Source organism: Larus michahellis, chromosome 11 (assembly GCF_964199755.1).
Source record: "Larus michahellis chromosome 11, bLarMic1.1, whole genome shotgun sequence".
Taxonomy (NCBI): domain Eukaryota; kingdom Metazoa; phylum Chordata; class Aves; order Charadriiformes; family Laridae; genus Larus; species Larus michahellis.
The window spans coordinates 11,779,737-11,796,973 of NC_133906.1; the positions used below are offsets into that span (position 1 = coordinate 11,779,737).

At 41.3% G+C, this 17,237-nt stretch overlaps 1 protein-coding gene across 5 annotated transcripts in view; it reads left to right on the top strand.

The window, feature by feature from the left end:
* The window catches only part of JAKMIP2 (janus kinase and microtubule interacting protein 2), a 64,250-nt gene extending 47,575 nt beyond the window's left edge, over positions 1–16,675 (top strand). For 4 of the 5 annotated variants that reach the window (XM_074603887.1, XM_074603891.1, XM_074603889.1 and 1 more), the window contains 9 exons: positions 1,980–2,078; positions 2,417–2,470; positions 3,339–3,404; positions 3,830–3,898; positions 4,978–5,055; positions 5,741–5,944; positions 7,572–7,637; positions 9,224–9,296; positions 14,859–16,378. In XM_074603887.1, the coding sequence (XP_074459988.1) occupies positions 1,980–2,078; positions 2,417–2,470; positions 3,339–3,404; positions 3,830–3,898; positions 4,978–5,055; positions 5,741–5,944; positions 7,572–7,637; positions 9,224–9,274 (687 nt within the window). In that variant the 3' untranslated portion in view covers positions 9,275–9,296; positions 14,859–16,378. Of the gene's footprint in view, positions 1–1,979; positions 2,079–2,416; positions 2,471–3,338; positions 3,405–3,829; positions 3,899–4,977; positions 5,056–5,740; positions 5,945–7,571; positions 7,638–9,223; positions 9,297–14,858; positions 16,379–16,540 lie in introns of those variants that run through there. The other variant, XM_074603890.1, reaches the window with a different exon arrangement.
* Positions 16,676–17,237: the final 562 nt, after the last annotated feature.

The window sequence follows — 17,237 nt, forward strand, 5'->3', positions numbered from 1 at the left end:
GCTTTGTGTCATCGGCAAACTTGCTGAGGGTGCACTCTATCCCCCCATCCAGGTCATTGATGAATATATTGAAGAGGACTGGACCCAGTACTGACCCCCGGGGAACACCACTCGTCACTGACCTCCAACTAGACTCTGTGCCCTTAATCACGACCCTCTGAGCTCTGTCTTTCAACCAGTTGTCTATCCACCTTACTGTCCATTCATCTAACCCACTCTTCCTAAGCTTCCCTGTGAGGATGCTGTGGGAGACCGTGTCGAACGCCTTGCTTAAGTCAAGGTAGACCACATCTACCACCCTCCCCTCCTCTGTCCATCCAGTCATGCCATCATAGAAGGCTATCAGATTAGTCAGACATGACTTCCCCTTGGTGAATCCGTGTTGAGTACTTCTGATAGCTGTCTCTTCCTCCATGTGCCTTGATGGGCTTCTGCGGCAGAGGGAGCCGAAGCCAGGCCTGCGACAGCCCGTTGGGTGCTCCAGCTCCGTGGGGGACATCAGTGTGTCCCCAGGGCTGCTGGCTGGGCTGGGCTGTGCACGGGGCCAGTGGTGCTGGTGCTGCTGCCATGCTGTGAGCTCCTGAGGATGGCTGGGGTACAGAGCCAAGGTGCCCAAGGGATGCTGGCTCCCTGGACAAGGGTTTGCAACAGCTTCCGTTCTGTTGATTCCTGAGGCACGTTTAGATTTAGACTCTCTGTGCTTTGGTTTCCTGCCACTGTGGTGGGGATAAGAGACATTTTACACAGGTGAATGGGGTCTTGCTCCTACAGCCTTTATCAACGTTCTTGGTGATGCTGGTACGTGTGAAAAGCTGACAGTGCCCGCCTGTGTGCATATAGTGTTTGGCCTGGAGTTGTCCTAATTTGTGTCTGGAGGCTGTAGGCCCTAGCACAATGAATAGTGACAGCTTATCTGCCTGCTTACAAGTACTGTCACTTCTGCAGGCACTGGACACATTCCCTGTTGAGCAGCTCTCCCCATGACCTGTGTTAGGTAAGAAAGATCCCTCAGGTCACACTGGAGATTGATGGAGGAGATCCAGAAGCCTCTGCAGGCAGCCAGAGGACCAGGTCAGACCTCGATCTCCCTCTTCCCAGACTGTCCCTAGTTTCAGATTCTTATGAGCACCAACCCACAAAAACATCCACTTGGTCTTTTCTGGTTTGTTTCTTGGTTGCTGTCCAAGGCCTTACATACTTGCCATTCCAAGCTTGTAGGTAACACAGAGCCTCTCCTGGCTCTCATGAATCAGTGCTATGACAGATTTGTCCCTTATTTATAGAACTTTTCACACAGTTTTACCTGACAGCTGTGTTTCCATATGACATGGACCTGGACTGATCAAGTGAATTACATGTTCATAAACCAAAAATGTATTTGACAGTGAAATTTGATCTTCACTCCTATGCTTGCCTGAATCTCTGAAAGGGATGAGAAACAACATCTTCAAATTTTTATTTTTGTCTTTGGTCTTTTAAAACTGGAAAAATATTTGTAGATTTTATGCAATGAAAATGTATAAATAGCTAAGTTGATCAACTTTTTTTGAACTTATTACTTTCCACCGATATTAGAACATACAACATACCAAATGTATAATCTGAGTATCCTGGTAGTCTTAAGTCAAATACCTGTTTCTAAAAGGAGTATTTACAACAATATATAATAGTCCAACAATTCATTAAGCAAATCACTTGAGTTTAAACCAGGTGATAGCCTTTCTGCAGACAATTTACAAATTTACATAACTCATCAAATAAATAATCTCCTATAAAATAAATAGCTCAGGTTTAGGATCCTGTCCCACTTGGCACACTGTTTTTCAGACTAGGTCTAAATATTTCTTTCTTTGACTTGTAAAATGAAGAGCTTGGCATTGCGAAGCATGATATAAACAGTCGCTATGGCATTTAATGAGTTCCGTGTGAATCTCCTTCAGTCTAATATGTTCTCTGGTGTCTTTTCAATTTATATCCAGGAGAGAGAGAGACGGTCCCCACCATTTAATCTCCAGATTCACCCATTCTCAGATGGTGTGAGTGCTCTACAGATCTACTGCATGAAGGAAGGGGTTAAGGTAGGTCAGTTTTATAAGGCAGCACTTCTAACTACACGAGTGGTGGATGTTGGCCATATAAAACATTACATTCATCTCTGCTATAAGAACTCCACTACACTTTAAGCATTTAAAGTCAGTCTAATGTAAGAGTGTGTGATGACTGACACAATTGAATCGGACTCATAATTTTCATCATAATGATAAAACCTAGTTCAAAGGCAACTGAAATCCGTGTGTGATGCATCTCCATTGGATAAAACAAAATGGTTGATTTCAACATGCGTTATAGGAGGGACAAATATTGCAGCTGTGATAAAATATGCATGTCGTGCCTTTTTCTTATTCTCTCTTTGCAGGATGTCAGCATCCCAGACCTCATAAAGCAGTTAGACATCCTAGGTGATAATGGGGTAAGTTAAAGTGGGAGATATATTTCCCTTTACAAGCTGCATTTTGTTACAGTAGAGTAAGTGAAATGTATAATTATCATGACTGTTTTCTAAGATACTTGTTAAATTATGTAATATCAGAACAATTCATTTAAGGAGTGTTTATTTCCATAAGTTAAGGATTTGTGAGATTTCAATAGTCAGAGAACTAGTAATGAAGTAGCAGCTTTAACATCTGGTTTAGCAGACTGGGAAGAATGTCCAAAGGCCACTGATATTCAGAACTGGGCCTGACTGCACTCCAGTCATTCAGGAAAGGACGTGAATTAGTTTGGCAGTCTGAGCCAAACACATCTTCATCAGGACTAGGATTCCTCTGCAAACAGTTGCATAAATGGGCAAGAATTACCAAATCCTCTGTGGCTTTCAAAGTGGGCATTGCTGCCCACTTTAGTCATCCCTGTAAAAGAGATCATCTTGTATCTCTGGCCAGCATTACATATGTTTTAAGAAAGCGTATAAGAAATAAAGATAAAGGATCATGATTGTCTATTCATTTGCTGGTGTAAATCGCTATTTTTACAAAAGCTTTAATGGCAATTCAGCTTTGTAAAATTAGCATGAAGACAGATAAATAGGTCTAATTTTAGTTTACATTTCTCATAAGATGCAATGGAATGAAAACACATAGCTAGTCTATATCATGCAGAAAGGCAAAAGCAGTGTTCTTTTTAATATGTTAACAGACTCTGAATGTTTTCATGGGAATAGGATACCCGGTACTACAGGGATCCCCTGAAAACTGCAGACCTAGTCTGTAGCCTGGATTATCTTTATTCATGCAGGGAACTGCTGCCAATTTTCTTCTTCCCTCTTTTTCTCTTAACAGAATTTAAGAAATGAAGAACAAGTGGCCATAATTCAGGCTTCCACTGTATTGTCCTTGGCAGAAAAGGTAAATTGTATGCTTGCTTTTCTCCTGTGTTATCTAAGGCCTCATTTAACACTGGAAATTTTCTGCTCTGTTGTTGTTTTCAGTATTGTTAAACTTTCTAGTGTAGGAAGTGATTCCCCAGATAAAGTAAACTGTGCGGGCACAGTCCCAAAACACCTTGCTAAACCAGCAAAAATATCACACTCAGCTGGCCCAAGCAGTGAAGTCAAAACAACTACAAATGCAAAAAGAATACGAAATGAAACTTACAATTGTAAACAGAATGAGAAACCATAAGACACTTAAGCCATAATTAGTTATAGCATGGGATTTCTAGTCCTGAAATTTCCAAAGCTTCTGAAGGGATCAGTATGCAAAATTTCCACTGAAAGTATGTGTCTGAAGTTCCTTACAGCAGGTTACAGCTCTTATTGTCTTCCCTCCAGTGGATCCAGCAGATTGAGGGAGCTGAAGCTGCTCTGCATCAAAAAATGATGGAATTGGAAAGTGATATGGTAAGCAAGCTTTCCTTAATACACATTTTAGAGGCAAGACACCGAGTGTGTCACATTTACTTGGTGTGCCAAACGGTAACTAAAAAGGTCTTTTGGCAAATGAAGTATGCAGGCTTTCTCTGATTATTGGTGAATCCATAAAATTGTTACTAGACTGGTTCACATGCAACAGCAGAGTAACATAGATACAGAAATAGTGAAGCTTTGAAAACTTTCTTTCCATGAGGATGACTGTTTATTAATAAGAACAGAGGGGTCAAAGGTTGCTCAGTGATTTTCAGAGATGTAAATGACCCCACTCTTTGTCTCATAAGATTCACAGTCTAAACATCAGCTGTTGCATCACATTTTATTCAATACCAATATGTGGGAAACTAATGAATTACCATGCTGTTTTCTTTCATTACATTTCAAGACCATAACATCCTAAAGGCAAAACATTCACAGCTGAACTGAAGTTGCTATAGCACCAGTATAGTTAGTACCTTACCCTAGTCTTTTTCTAGTTAATGGAAATAACTACAAAGATGAACAAGCATAACTACAAGAGTTGGATAGCTGTAGTGGTTTACGTTGTGTTCCTATGGTATGTCTGTAATTGAGTCAATTCAGTATAAGGTAGGCTGAGAAGTTAATGCACAGCAGCTTCCCCCAAATAGTGTGAACATGAATATGCCTGTTTAGTTCCTGTTTAGTTTATTGCAGTTTCACACTTCCTCCAAAATAAGAGAGAGCACAAAAGGAGTTGTTCATGATGACAGAGGAGGTATCTTTAGAAAAATCACACAGAAACCCCTAAATTACGGTACTGAAATGCCAAGCAATATCACTGAAGTCAACAAAGAGACGATGGATTTAGTTCCATGTAGATCAGATGTACTATCATACAAAAGCAATCCACAGCTATTTTCCCTTCCTTCTTTTCTAGCTGAGTCAGATATTAATAACTGCGCAGTGTCAGTTGAAGACCAGTCTTCTTGTCCTGCCTGAGTCAGATATCTGTAGTTGATTTAATAAAACTTCCTGAAGCATTTTGAGTGACTGATTAATTTTTCTGTCCAAACAATCCTTCATTGTAGGAGCAATTTTGCAAAATAAAAGGCTATTTGGAGGAAGAATTAGACTACAGGAAGCAAGCTCTTGACCAAGCATACATGGTATGTACAAAGGAAACTCTACAGCACGTATTGGCCAGCACTGTGACAGGACACAGACTCCTGTTGGATCAGAAACAGAGGGTTTTGCTTTTTTCTTAGTAAATTTTTGGTTTGTTGTTTTTTCCCATTCTTCTAATGCACTACAATGCAACCTGCACAGCTTCAACACGACACCTAGCTTTTTCGTGTCACAAAAAGGCAGATCTCCCGAAGTCTGAAACTCTTTGTCAGTTAAAGGCAGATATTGCTCATTAAAGTCAGCTTGTCCAACTGGAGTCAGTGCAACCAACTGGAACTTGGATGTGGAATCTTGGCCACTCTTTCCTCTTTTGCTTTTTAGCACAAGGAGTCAAAATCTAAGAATTGCTGAAATACTCATCTTTACACTTAGAAAATAGGTGTGAAAATTCTATCCAACTCCTAATTATCTCTGTAACTGCTTTTTAAAAAGTCAAAGTGAGGGATTTTAGTGAAAATTAATATTAAAATATCTTTAAAATAAAAGTTCATATTGTTTTGTCAAAACACGGAACCATTTTATGAGTTATGCTTTTCACGTTTTTGCACACCTGAGCACAGGAACCATCTCTCATGCAGGTGCAGAATCTGCCACCAACCCCCCAGTTCCCACTGTGTTTTAAACAATGTTTCATCTCTAATTGGCTTTTGGTATTGCATCAACCAGAGGATCCAGGAGCTTGAAGCCACCTTGTACAATGCTTTGCAGCAAGAAACGGTGATAAAGTTTGGGGAACTACTCACTGAAAAACAGCAGGAAGAGCTGAGGACAGCAGTAGAAAAGCTAAGACGTCAGATGCTGAGGAAGAGCAGAGAATATGATTGCCAGATTCTTCAGGAGAGGATGGAGCTGCTCCAGCAGGCTCATCAGGTGAGGAAAAGGAACCATGCACATACCCATCTACTCAGCTTTGCTGTATAAGAACATAAGCTGAGGTCAAATTTAGGCAAGCTCCAGGTCATGACGGAGCATGGCGTCTAGTTTTTTGAGCTGTTTCATACTTTGTGTCTTTACTGTGTAAACAAACAGATGTCATATTAGCTTCTGGAGGATTCTTTTGCCATATTTTAAGTTTTAAAATTCCAAACCAAAGTTTTCATCCAGAATTCTGTCAACATGAATCTAGCTTTGTAATAAAAATGGTCATCCCTAGTTATTAGACTGGGCACAAGAGGAACTGCATGAATGCTTCTGGCTTGTGTTACACAGCAGAGCTATTGGTTTTTCCAGGTACTTCTGCTCTGTCTCCCCCAAAGTGGACAGTTGTTACATTTCACTGCTCAGATGTAGTCCTACGTTCCATGTTCAAAGACCAATGTTTGCTGCTCTGCAAGCTGTGAGGCCCCAGACCAAAATGGCAAACAGTCACAGCACACTGATTAATGTGACATCTGCACAATGAAACAAAACTTACACAAATGTTTATGGGAATGAGAGAAAGCATGTGTCCAGTGGTTAGGGTTTCTGGTTCACAGAAAGACTTAGTTTTCACAGTCCTGCCTGATTCTGAGTTGGAGACTTAAGAATGGTCTGCCCTTACTTCTTTTTATCAGGCCACTGCAGTGCGAGGAGATTCTTGATTTCAGCTGTGGCTGCCACCCTGATTAAGGCTGCTGCCCTGATTAACACTGCCACAGCAGGTCTGCCTTCTGTGGACAGCCCTTAGCCAGCCTCAGCTGAGATGGGGCTGGGAAAGGCTGAGAGGCAAGGGCAGGAAGAGGTAGTGTTTGAAAGCTGGCATAAGCTAGTCATCTCCTCTCCAGACAATTAGGAAGATGGTCACAGGGATGCCATCTGCTCTCCAGGTGCCACCGCCTCCAGGTGGCTCCTGGTTTGCCCCTTTGGATCTCCGCTGGTTGCTGGGCAGCTGTCTTATGCCCTGACTAAACAGAGAAAAGATACTGAGATTCAAGGCCTCATTTTTCATACTTAGTAGGTCTGTTACCTATTCTGTGGGATCTCTCTTCCCAAGGGGCCAAAAGTTTAACTCACTTTACATAAAAATATGTCTTGTCTATAAGTTACATGTATTCCACTCACCACAGAATCAATGTTTTCATGGTATTGTATACATTTATCATTTCAGACCTAATAATAACACTTTAATCCTCTTTCAGCACATCAAACTGTGAGAAATCTTAATGAATCATGATGTAATTCTAAAGAGTATAACCATGATCTTACACTTTACATCTCTTTAACACAGGATTAATATAAAATAGATAATATGAAACAGATCCACTATTGATATAAATTTCCAGCATTTGAGGATACAGTCGCATATATGCAGTAGCATATTTTGAGCAGTTGAACACATAGTAAAGCAGTGGTTAGGCAGGGTTAGTGAATGGAGTCATGGTACTACACAAGATTATCCCTGCCAAAGAAATTAATTTGTTAATTTCTAGGCTTTTGGCACTTGGAACATTAAGTTACTTGTTCAGAGGAGTAAATTTTCTGAGAATTTAGACTAGATGCTTTCTTTTCTGATTTCCAGAGGATCCGAGATTTAGAAGATAAAACTGACATCCAAAAGAGACAAATTAAGGATCTGGAGGAAAAGGTTGGTTCTGTTATACTTTTGAAGCACGCTGATCAACTTTTTTGAAAGTAATGACCTAGTTCTCTTGAACTACATGAACTTTTTGTTTAGATGAATCAGCTGGACCTGTTGGTGTTCTACTGTGCTTTCTTTTCAGTTTGTGTTTCAGTATATACAGACTTAGACTCCTCTGTAACATTTCATTTTAGGAAATAAATGCCAAACACTTTCAATTATGGTGAATGATACCGAACCAACTGATGAAGCCTTTACTTGGCTGTTAACTGCTGTGTTGGTAGACAGGCAATACTTCCAGTAAAGGCAAGGTGAGGCTAGCAAGCGGGAAGGACTGAAGGAAACTGAGTCCGTGTCTGAAGACTGTCCTTATCTGGCAAGACTAGGGAACTCAGGTTCTGATGCTGTCCTCTTTATTGACACTTGTAATTGACTATGCAATATAAATATAGTACCAGAATCTTGCCCTTAAACTGAACTGTCAAAAAATTATACATGCACATTCTTTATATATACTATATATGTATATATACACACACACACAGTCACTCTCTCTAAAAATATGCACTGCATTTTTTTGGTGAATAAGGCCAGCTCTGTTACATTGAGTTTTGCTATCTGTAGATGAGTTAGATAGGATTGTTGAAAAAAGATCATAGCATGGGCACAGCATGCTGCTGCCAGTATCTTTTCTAGAAACGCCAGCCTGGTGTAAGATGCACCTCCAGTGGTAGTGTTGCCAATGTACTTATATTAGTAAATATCAATGTACATGTGTAAGCTATAACGTGAAATAATGGCTATATTAGTACAATTACAGTAGTGCTAATGAGCTCTTTCAGTTTATATGTATGTTCCTAAAGTGAAATGAGTGTGTATAACGCAAAACTTGATACAGATAAGTCTTTCCACTTTTCTGCCAATATTTTTGTGATACAAGGACTTAGTGTCTTTCTTTCTAATATATGAAACTTGGAAAAATAACAGATTATAATCTGTGCTGAAAATAAAAAAAAATAAAGCAAAGCTTATGCCATGGTCAAAAGGAGACCTTGAGTAGAAGACCCTTAGTGTCAATTTTCAAAAGAGCTTTCAGCTCACAAAAATTCACATCTCAGAAGATGATGTATTCATGATTAAAACAAGACATCCAAAATTTGATTATTAAGCATTTAATGGTTAGGGTTTGATGTTATGTGTGTGTATGTGTATATATGCATATATAGATAGATAGATACAGTTTTGCAGGCTATTTCCAGCATGGATTGCAGGCACTGGTTTGTAACGCACTTAAAAATACTACCCATGCTATTTTTGATATCCAGCTTTGTGACTTCAGTGGTGGTTCAGGTGGTTCATAGTGACAGTTATACCTCAGGCTTTCAATATGGTGCCAATTGTAATTCATCACCAAAATTAAAGGGATCTTTCTAAGCCTGGAAGGTGCTATGGTACTTACAGAAGTAACTGGGGAAATACAGTGTTTTCTGAACGCGTAGTTACTCTAATTGTCCTACAGAGTGCAAAAATAACCCTGATGCTTACAATACCATGACCTTTAGTTTTTATGCAATCTTCTTTTTCTTCTGCAGTTTCTGTTTCTATTCTTGTTCTTCTCTCTTGCCTTTATTCTTTGGCCTTGATGTCAATGTGCCTCTTGGAAAGGTAAGACTTTTATTTATTTCCTCAAGGCTAGCACTTCTTGCACAAAGCTGGCGATCCCATCCTTTTGTGTTATTGTGTATGTCTGGAGTCAGAGAATTCAGCAGGTCGTTGTCAATTTGTAGTAGTTCACAGTTGGAGGGTTGTCACACCACCAAGTTGACAAGGGAGCTGCAGTCAGACCAACACCATCCAACATACTTATAAGTGAATTGCCAAAGCTTGCTGGTGATACTATGCTATTCAGAATTGTAAAACTAAAAGCTAACAAGAATTTCACAGTAACAAATAGCCAAGAGAATTGCAGGTGAAATTCAATGTTGACGTTTTCAAAGTGATGCAGACTGAAAAGAGTTTATAAATCTCAACCATATGCACACTCTGAGCTCTGAACTGACACTCAGGAACAGATCAGGAGATTATAACAGGTAGAGCTCAGTGCCCAGAAGTAGGAGAGGTACAAAGAAGGGCAAGGAAGAATGATCAGCTGCTGAGAGATGGGAGGAGGCAGATGGAGAGATGGAAGGATTTTTCTGGCTCAGAAAGCGAGATGCTGTTAAAAGGAGGTATGGGAGAGGTCTAGAAAATTTTCCATAGAATGGATGAATAGATGGCTATTGATCACCATCTCCTCCAGTATAGGCAATTATCATGTAATAAGTTTAAAGTAAACAAAAGTTTATAGTTAATGATGTAGGATGTAAAGAAGTCTTTAAGTCTTTTCCACAGCAATTTATGATGTGGGATGTAAAGAAGTCTTTACCACAGCATGCTTAGCAGTTGAAAGTTCAGAGTCTAAAGAGCATGTGAAGATGGGGAAATAAATCAGGGAACTATAATGTGCACGGCCTTCAGGTTTTTCCCTTTGTGCCTAGCCACTTTCAGAACTGGGGTGCTGGTCTAGGAGGGTCTTTCTTCTGATCCAGGATAACAGAAGTAGAACATAGCCTAGATAACGTTATGTTAAAGACTCAAGGACACATAATGAGGGATCAAAAGTTTCTGATCTGGGGTCAGACCCATACCATTAAATTTCTCACTGTATCTCTTGGATCTGGCTTGAGCTATGTCAGTGAATAAATTCTTCTGCCCTGCACTTGAGGCAAGCTGAGAATACAGTTGTGTGTGAAAGGCGTTTTGCCATGCCCTGACGCTGTTTGTGCTAGCTCAGCCTTTGTTCCCAGGTGCAATTCAAGGTATTGGTTATAACTCAGTGGCATGGGTCCAGTTTGGTGGGTTTTCCTTTTCCCTCTAAGGAAAAGCCCGCTACTTTGTAGGGGGCTACTTGATCAGCTAGATCAAGGATTTCTCTTGCAGTTTTGTGCTGACGTAGAGGTAACTCTCAGAATTAGCCCCATCAACTGGAATCTACTGCTTTCTTGGCTGGCCAGACCTCAAAATGAATGTTTTCATGGGCTGAGGCAGCAATATACATGGAGGTTGGGCTGAGTGGGGAATGAATTGTAGGGAAGCATCAGAGGAATGTGGACAGATCAGTGATCATGGCTCTGGTATACAATGGCCAATATCATTATAGAGTTGCTGCTATTTAAAACATACTGCCTTGATCCAGTGAACATTAAACAGATTAAGTTATGACTGCATATTCACTAATGTTCCTGCCGCAGGACTTCTGGGAACCATGACACAGCACAGCAGCTGTGAGATGTTTTGAGCAGCCGTGACTGGTGAAAATTTGATTTTACAGTTTCTTGCTTATTCATAGTGTGTGTGGGGGAAATCAGAAAGTCTTCTGAAACAGACAAATTATGTATAGGCTAATTTTAAGAAACCAAAATTTTGTTGGATGTAAGGGAATCTTGGATTTAAGGTGCACCTTGAAAACTCACAGGAACTGACAGTGACATTTGCAAGAGCCTGTCTGCTTGAGTTTTTCCTATTTGCCTATACTTTTGTCCTTTTTTCAGTTTCTATCACAGGTACGATAAAGTCCTTGTAAAATATGTGAGAAAAAAATGGGGCAATAAGAGGTTCAGAATTTTCTGTATATACAGTTTGCCCCTATATTTTCCACCTGTATGGGTATGGAATTGGTTTTCTATTGAGTATTTGCCTTTTCTGGTACAGCCACAGAATTGGTAAGAAGCTCATACATCCTACCTACCAATGCTGGCATCAGCTATAGTGGAAGAAAGATAAGAAACTGGGGTGTTTCTTATTTCTTTGAAAATGTGCCTCATAAGATATCCCTTGCTCAGTTTAGGTCAGCTTGATTAAAAATGCATTCATGACATTAAACTACTGAACGTTTTTTTTCTAATCCCGTCTCTTTTAAGATGGAGCATCCAGTAAAGTCTTTGCAGTAGAGCGTGCATTCTGAGAAATACAAATTAAAATTTTCATTAAAATTAGAACTCATCAGGAAATGTTGTCTTCCTGATTTTGTTAATTGTTTTTAGTTTTGAAAAGAGTTGTTTTCAGGAAAAACCTCTGTGGTAGATGCAAATGCCAAAAAGATCCACGAAGATGCATAAAAATAATTTTTGTTTATAGATATGACATTTTTCATTAGAAAAGAAAAAGATGATTCACATGAAAAATTTAATCCACCTGTAGCTGAATTTAGAATAGGAAATCCCTAGTCTCAGGACAAAAATGTCAGTGTATGCTTCCTGAGGGCAGTATGCATGGTTTTGGTATGTGAGCATGGAAGAGAAATGAAGGCAAACTGAGAATTACAGATATAACATGGATGACTCACTTGGCTTTTCAGGAATTGCAGGTATATACCAGTATCTTTTGAAATAAGCATTTCCCAAAATAGAAAAAAAACCCCTGTTATTCTGACATTGGAATTCCAGCAGTGCTGATTAACTCTTTGTCTTGGAGCCTGCGAAAATATCTCAAGTGCCCTGTCAGTGCCTGCATGCTAAGAAAAAGCCCCGTGGATGCTGTGGTGATTTCAGGTTGCTGTTCTAACAGCCTCACAACTAGCTCTGCGATGTATTCAAAGGCAGACTGAATGCTTTGTTGCAGAGCAGCCATTCCTTCCCTCTTCTCAAAGCAGGAAGGAGAGAACCGCACATATAAAAGAAGAATCAGGACCATCAAAAAATACACCAAAACCTCCACATTTGCTGGTAACACCTGTGCCCTTTTCGTCTAATTTGAGGGCAGGTATTGGCTGGTCAGAAAAGCTAATGGAGTGTTTAAGGTCACAACTCTACATTCCTCCTAAAATTCTAGCAGATTTATTATTATTCAGTTGCAGTCATTCTTCTACCTGCATGTGGCTGCTGGATCACATGTAGCACAAGCTCTCCGCTAATTTGATGCATTCCTCACTGGCGCATTCATTGAGGAGGACTAATAGCCAGAAGAAATGTAAGCCTTTTTCTGTCCCTGTTAGGACTGGAAGGGCTATCACAGCTGCAACGGAACCCGGGCAGCGTTGAGGCTGATTTCATTGCTGGGCTTTTACACAGTTCCCTTAGGGACCGTGTAAAGGCTTGACTTTCCCACCCCCTCGCCCAGCTTCCTGCACTAGGTTTTCTGCTTGTTTTAAACAACATCTGAGGTTTAGCAGGTGTAAATCCCTTTGGTGTCACTTCACTGAGCCCAGGAAGGCTGGTCCAACAACAGCGCCAACATGAGAAGAGCTTTGCTCACTGTATTCACTGTTGCTCCATAGCGGCTGGCCCCGGGAGCGCACGAGGGTCTAGTTCCAATGACTTGTGTCTCTGATCCCCATAGAGAGGATGAGAAGCATCAGAGAGACCTGAAATTTGGGTTACAGCCCCGGAGAGCCTGCTGGTGTGTTGTGCCACTCCGAGATGAATGATTCTTTTGCCATTTTCACATCCTGCTTTTGCTTATTAGGCTATGAATGTCAGGTAGGGAACAAGAAGATGGGTTACTGTGAGCTGAACGGCAGAGGAAGTAGCCATGACAGTGACGGAGATATAATGATGTAGAGAATGGGACACTGATTACAAAAATGGAAAAAACGTAAGGGTGAGGTGTGTGTGGGGATATATAAACTCGGTGCTTTTCCAGAAGAGATCTGCATTGCTGTGAACTCCCTTGAACTGTGAGGAGTCTTGAACTGTAAAGCCGTAGCAGGCCCAGCATCACAGGCCCAAGCATGATACCTGCAGTGTTTTACCAAGGCAAGTCCCTCTACCAGTGCAAAGCATCAAGTCTTGTAGCAGTTTCTCACAACCAAGGCAATGGTAAGCAGCTGTTAGCTGCTTGTCCCCTGTCTGATCCCAGTCTTCACCCCCTCCATTTCCCTCCACGGGATTCTCACCCCTCAATACCTGAGGGGAAGTCTCCAGACAGAAGCAATTTGGGAATGGTGTTGGCAAGACTGAGAGGGGTTTTTAGCAAGGTCATATTTTCTGAGGCTGGAATACATGGATTCAGAGAGAATAACTGACATTGACTTGTGTTTCCCATTTACTTTAAAAGCCACCTGCCCACCCAGGTGACTTTGACATTTCAAGTAACTCAGCAAGGGTGAGCGTGGTATGGGGAGTGTGCCATCAGCATTTTCTGGTTCAAAGAACTACTGAGATATATCACATCAGGGGGATCTTGGCAAGATTACTTTAGTTCCATTGGATGCAAGTTAACTTTGTTAACTTTATCATAAGAGCCTTCAAACAGATCCTTGATAAAACAATAGCCCAAAGCACAATGCATCCTTGAAATGTACCTAGGGAACCATGTGATGATGAAAGGTATTTGGTTTTGCTCGTGCCTTGCTGCAGTTTATCCTTTACTGACCTTTTAACTAGCTGAGAGCAAACCGCAGTGCAATCGCAGGTGATAGTTTCTGGTTTCTTTCTCTCTCAGCGTGAGCACAGCACTCACTGCTGTACTTTTCAGATAAGGAAGGACAAGCATGAGTGAAACCATGTGCAGCAATACACAGCATCCAGACCAACACCTCCCTAATTCCTGTTTATGTGGGATTTTCCTACCTGCATTTTTTATGTGCTTGTGACTATACACATTCACTTATTTGCGGTCACATAGGGAATTCTGGTCTGCATGGATTTTGCACTCAGTGAATTTTACCATGTAGGCTTGAATGCTGAGAGAACAAAGACAAAATATATCCTTTTTTCCCTAGTTTCAAACACGAGACCCACAATTCTTTTCCACTGGTAGGGAAGGTTCCTCCGAACAGGAGCCGTCTGTGTTTGCCTTGTTGCTGTGATAGCCAAGGTTCTGGGGTTGCCCTGACACCACAAGCGTATCACCAGCTGTTGTGTCTCCTGTCACTGGTGAATTTTAGGCAGCTTTGGTTCAAGAATTGTTGAAACTGGTGCATAACTATTCATCTGAAGATAGCCATGGGGACTTTTATGGACCAGAGGGCTGTACTTTGTAGGGTTAAATGGATAGGCTTGGTAAAATACCCAGAATTTTCACAAATGTCTTTCATACAGACAAACAGAGACAGTTTAATGCTGATAGCTGTAAGAACAGACCTTTTCAATTTTCTGATTGATAGACTGCATCTTGTCAGCTGGGATAGGTAGGTAGAGGAACACCTCACTTATCTGATACAGATGTTCTTCTTTTTTTTATTTTTAGAGTGCCCGACCACACAGATAAGTCCTTATAAAGGCAAATGCTTCCACCCCCCAACGAAGAGAACATTGTTTACACCTATTTTAAAAAGTATAAAAATGAACAACTTGTAGCCAAGACTGCAACCACCTTGTATTTTAAAGCCATCACTCAAGATTTGTTACTTGACAGTTCCTGTCTAAAGCTATGATATATGCTGCATCTAATGAAATTCTGTATGTTGAATTTACAAAAGGGGAAGAAAAATAAACTCTGAACCTACATCACTTAGTAAGAACTTAATGGGAAGGAACCACTTTCAGCTGATCAAGTCAGTGTGTCTTGGGCATGGAACCAAAGTTACAACAGAAAAATCTATCCCTGCTGTGCAGGGCAATCGTTTAAATGTGACACTGTCATCCCACGAACGGATCAAAAGTTAACAGGACAGAGGAGGAGAAACACGAGCTGTGGAGAGATGCTGACAACAAGGCATTCAGTCGGAACTGTCTGGCTTTTCAGTGCAGGGACTCCTTCTCTCCCTCTTTGGTTTTAACCTCAGGAACAAATGACAGCTGCAATGTGGGGGGAAGAAAGGAAAAAAATGCATTCTGGCTTATTGCAGGATGGGCAGGACAGGGCACCACGTTTTGCGCTTGTGACCACAACAAAGCACCACCCAACTCAACAAAAGGAGGGGAGAAGAGGGTGCCTGCGGAAGGAGGATTTATGACAGAGTTGTCGCCTTATCTCTCCTCACACTCCCTCCATGAAGAACAGCCTGTCTATTGTCAGATACTTTTCATATTCTTTAAAGGCTGCCATTGAGATAACAATAACCATACTTGGTTTTACTATTTGAATAATACACTGAGGATCACTGGATTGGACCTACAGAGTAGCTTCTGAGAAAGAAATGTGTTGGAGGACAGAGGGGGGAAAAAAGCCAACCCCCTTGTCCATGTGGTATGATCCACAAAGCATCAGCTTCCAACTGTTTTGTCCCAGCCTGGAACAAATGTTTTGGTTTGGCTTGTCAAACTGATTTTGTTAGCTGGCTTCCTGATCAATGACACACAAACCAAAAATGGGGAAAAGCTGTGTGAGCACATCCTTATTAGAAGTAAGAAGAAGGATCACTAGTATGTCTAGATTTTTCCACAGCTAAGAATAACTAGTAGTAGTTTGCATTTCAAAGCATTTCTTACCTCTCTCGTCACAAAGCCTGGAACCTAGTCCTGGTGCCTCCCCGAGGCATCCCCAGTCCGTGCCCCCTGAGTCAGGCAGAAACAGCCCCGAGGAGGGGCATGGCTGCAGCGAACCTTGCGGAGGTCCTGTGTCTGTGCCCGTCTTCCCTTTCCTCACCTGTGTGCTGGATGCGCTATGCGTGACAACGTGCTTCTCTGTGCCTCAGCTTTCATTTCCCTGGAAGTGGAGTTGTGCCTGTTTAGACTTCAGGTTCCTGTGGCAAGGCTCCTTCTTTGAGCTGTGTCTTCCACGATGGAGCCTTAATTTTAACTGGGAGAAATGGATGTCTGTATTACAAAATAGAAAACCCAGGGCCAGAATACAGCCTGTGCATTACTCAAACCTTCAAAACAGGGCTCACGTGTACCAACATCTTACGCACGCAGACTCTGCCCATCAGAAGCTTTAAAAGTGCTTTACAAAGAGTCTCTCCTTTGTTTGCCTTTTTACTTTTACAGATGAAGCAACTGAGGCACAAAGCAGTGAAGTAACCTGCCACAGCAACTCAGCAGGTCAAAAGCAGTTCCTCAGCCATAGCAGGGAAGAAGTTCCTTTAGCATCATGGATGCCTGCCCCTCACAGATATTTTTTGGCCAGGATAGCTTTGAATCATTAATGTCCATTCACCCAACTGGATTGCAGTGCTGGCTCCATTTCCCCACAAAGACTCCTAACATCCTCATTTCTTGCATGCCCTGAGATTGTGTTAAGCCTTCCATCAAAGGTTAAAAGCTATTAGCAAGTGATTTTTTTCCTGCTCCTTAAAATTAATTTAAATTGCAGAATGACCACATCTTCTTGAAGCAGTCTGTTTCAGTCAAGGGGTTTACTGAATTCTGCACCAGCTGTATGTTTGTTGATTCATTTTTTTTAAAAACAGGCCTGTAGGCAAATATGTTAAATGAATACAGGTACGTTGCGTGTTCTCTGTTCAAATTCTTTTTCACCTGCAGAAGAATCCATGGATAAGGTTGGCCCAAATCTACATGTGCTTTCCAAGAGTGCTGCCAGCAGTTCAGGCCTTCAGGCCCTTTGGGAGTTTCATCCCACACCTGTGACAGCTTTAGATCACTAAGCGACTTTACTCGTTAGCTACAAAAAGGGGGTTTTCCTCTCTGGTTATTCCCTCTTCTCCTTCACTCTTTTGCAGCACTG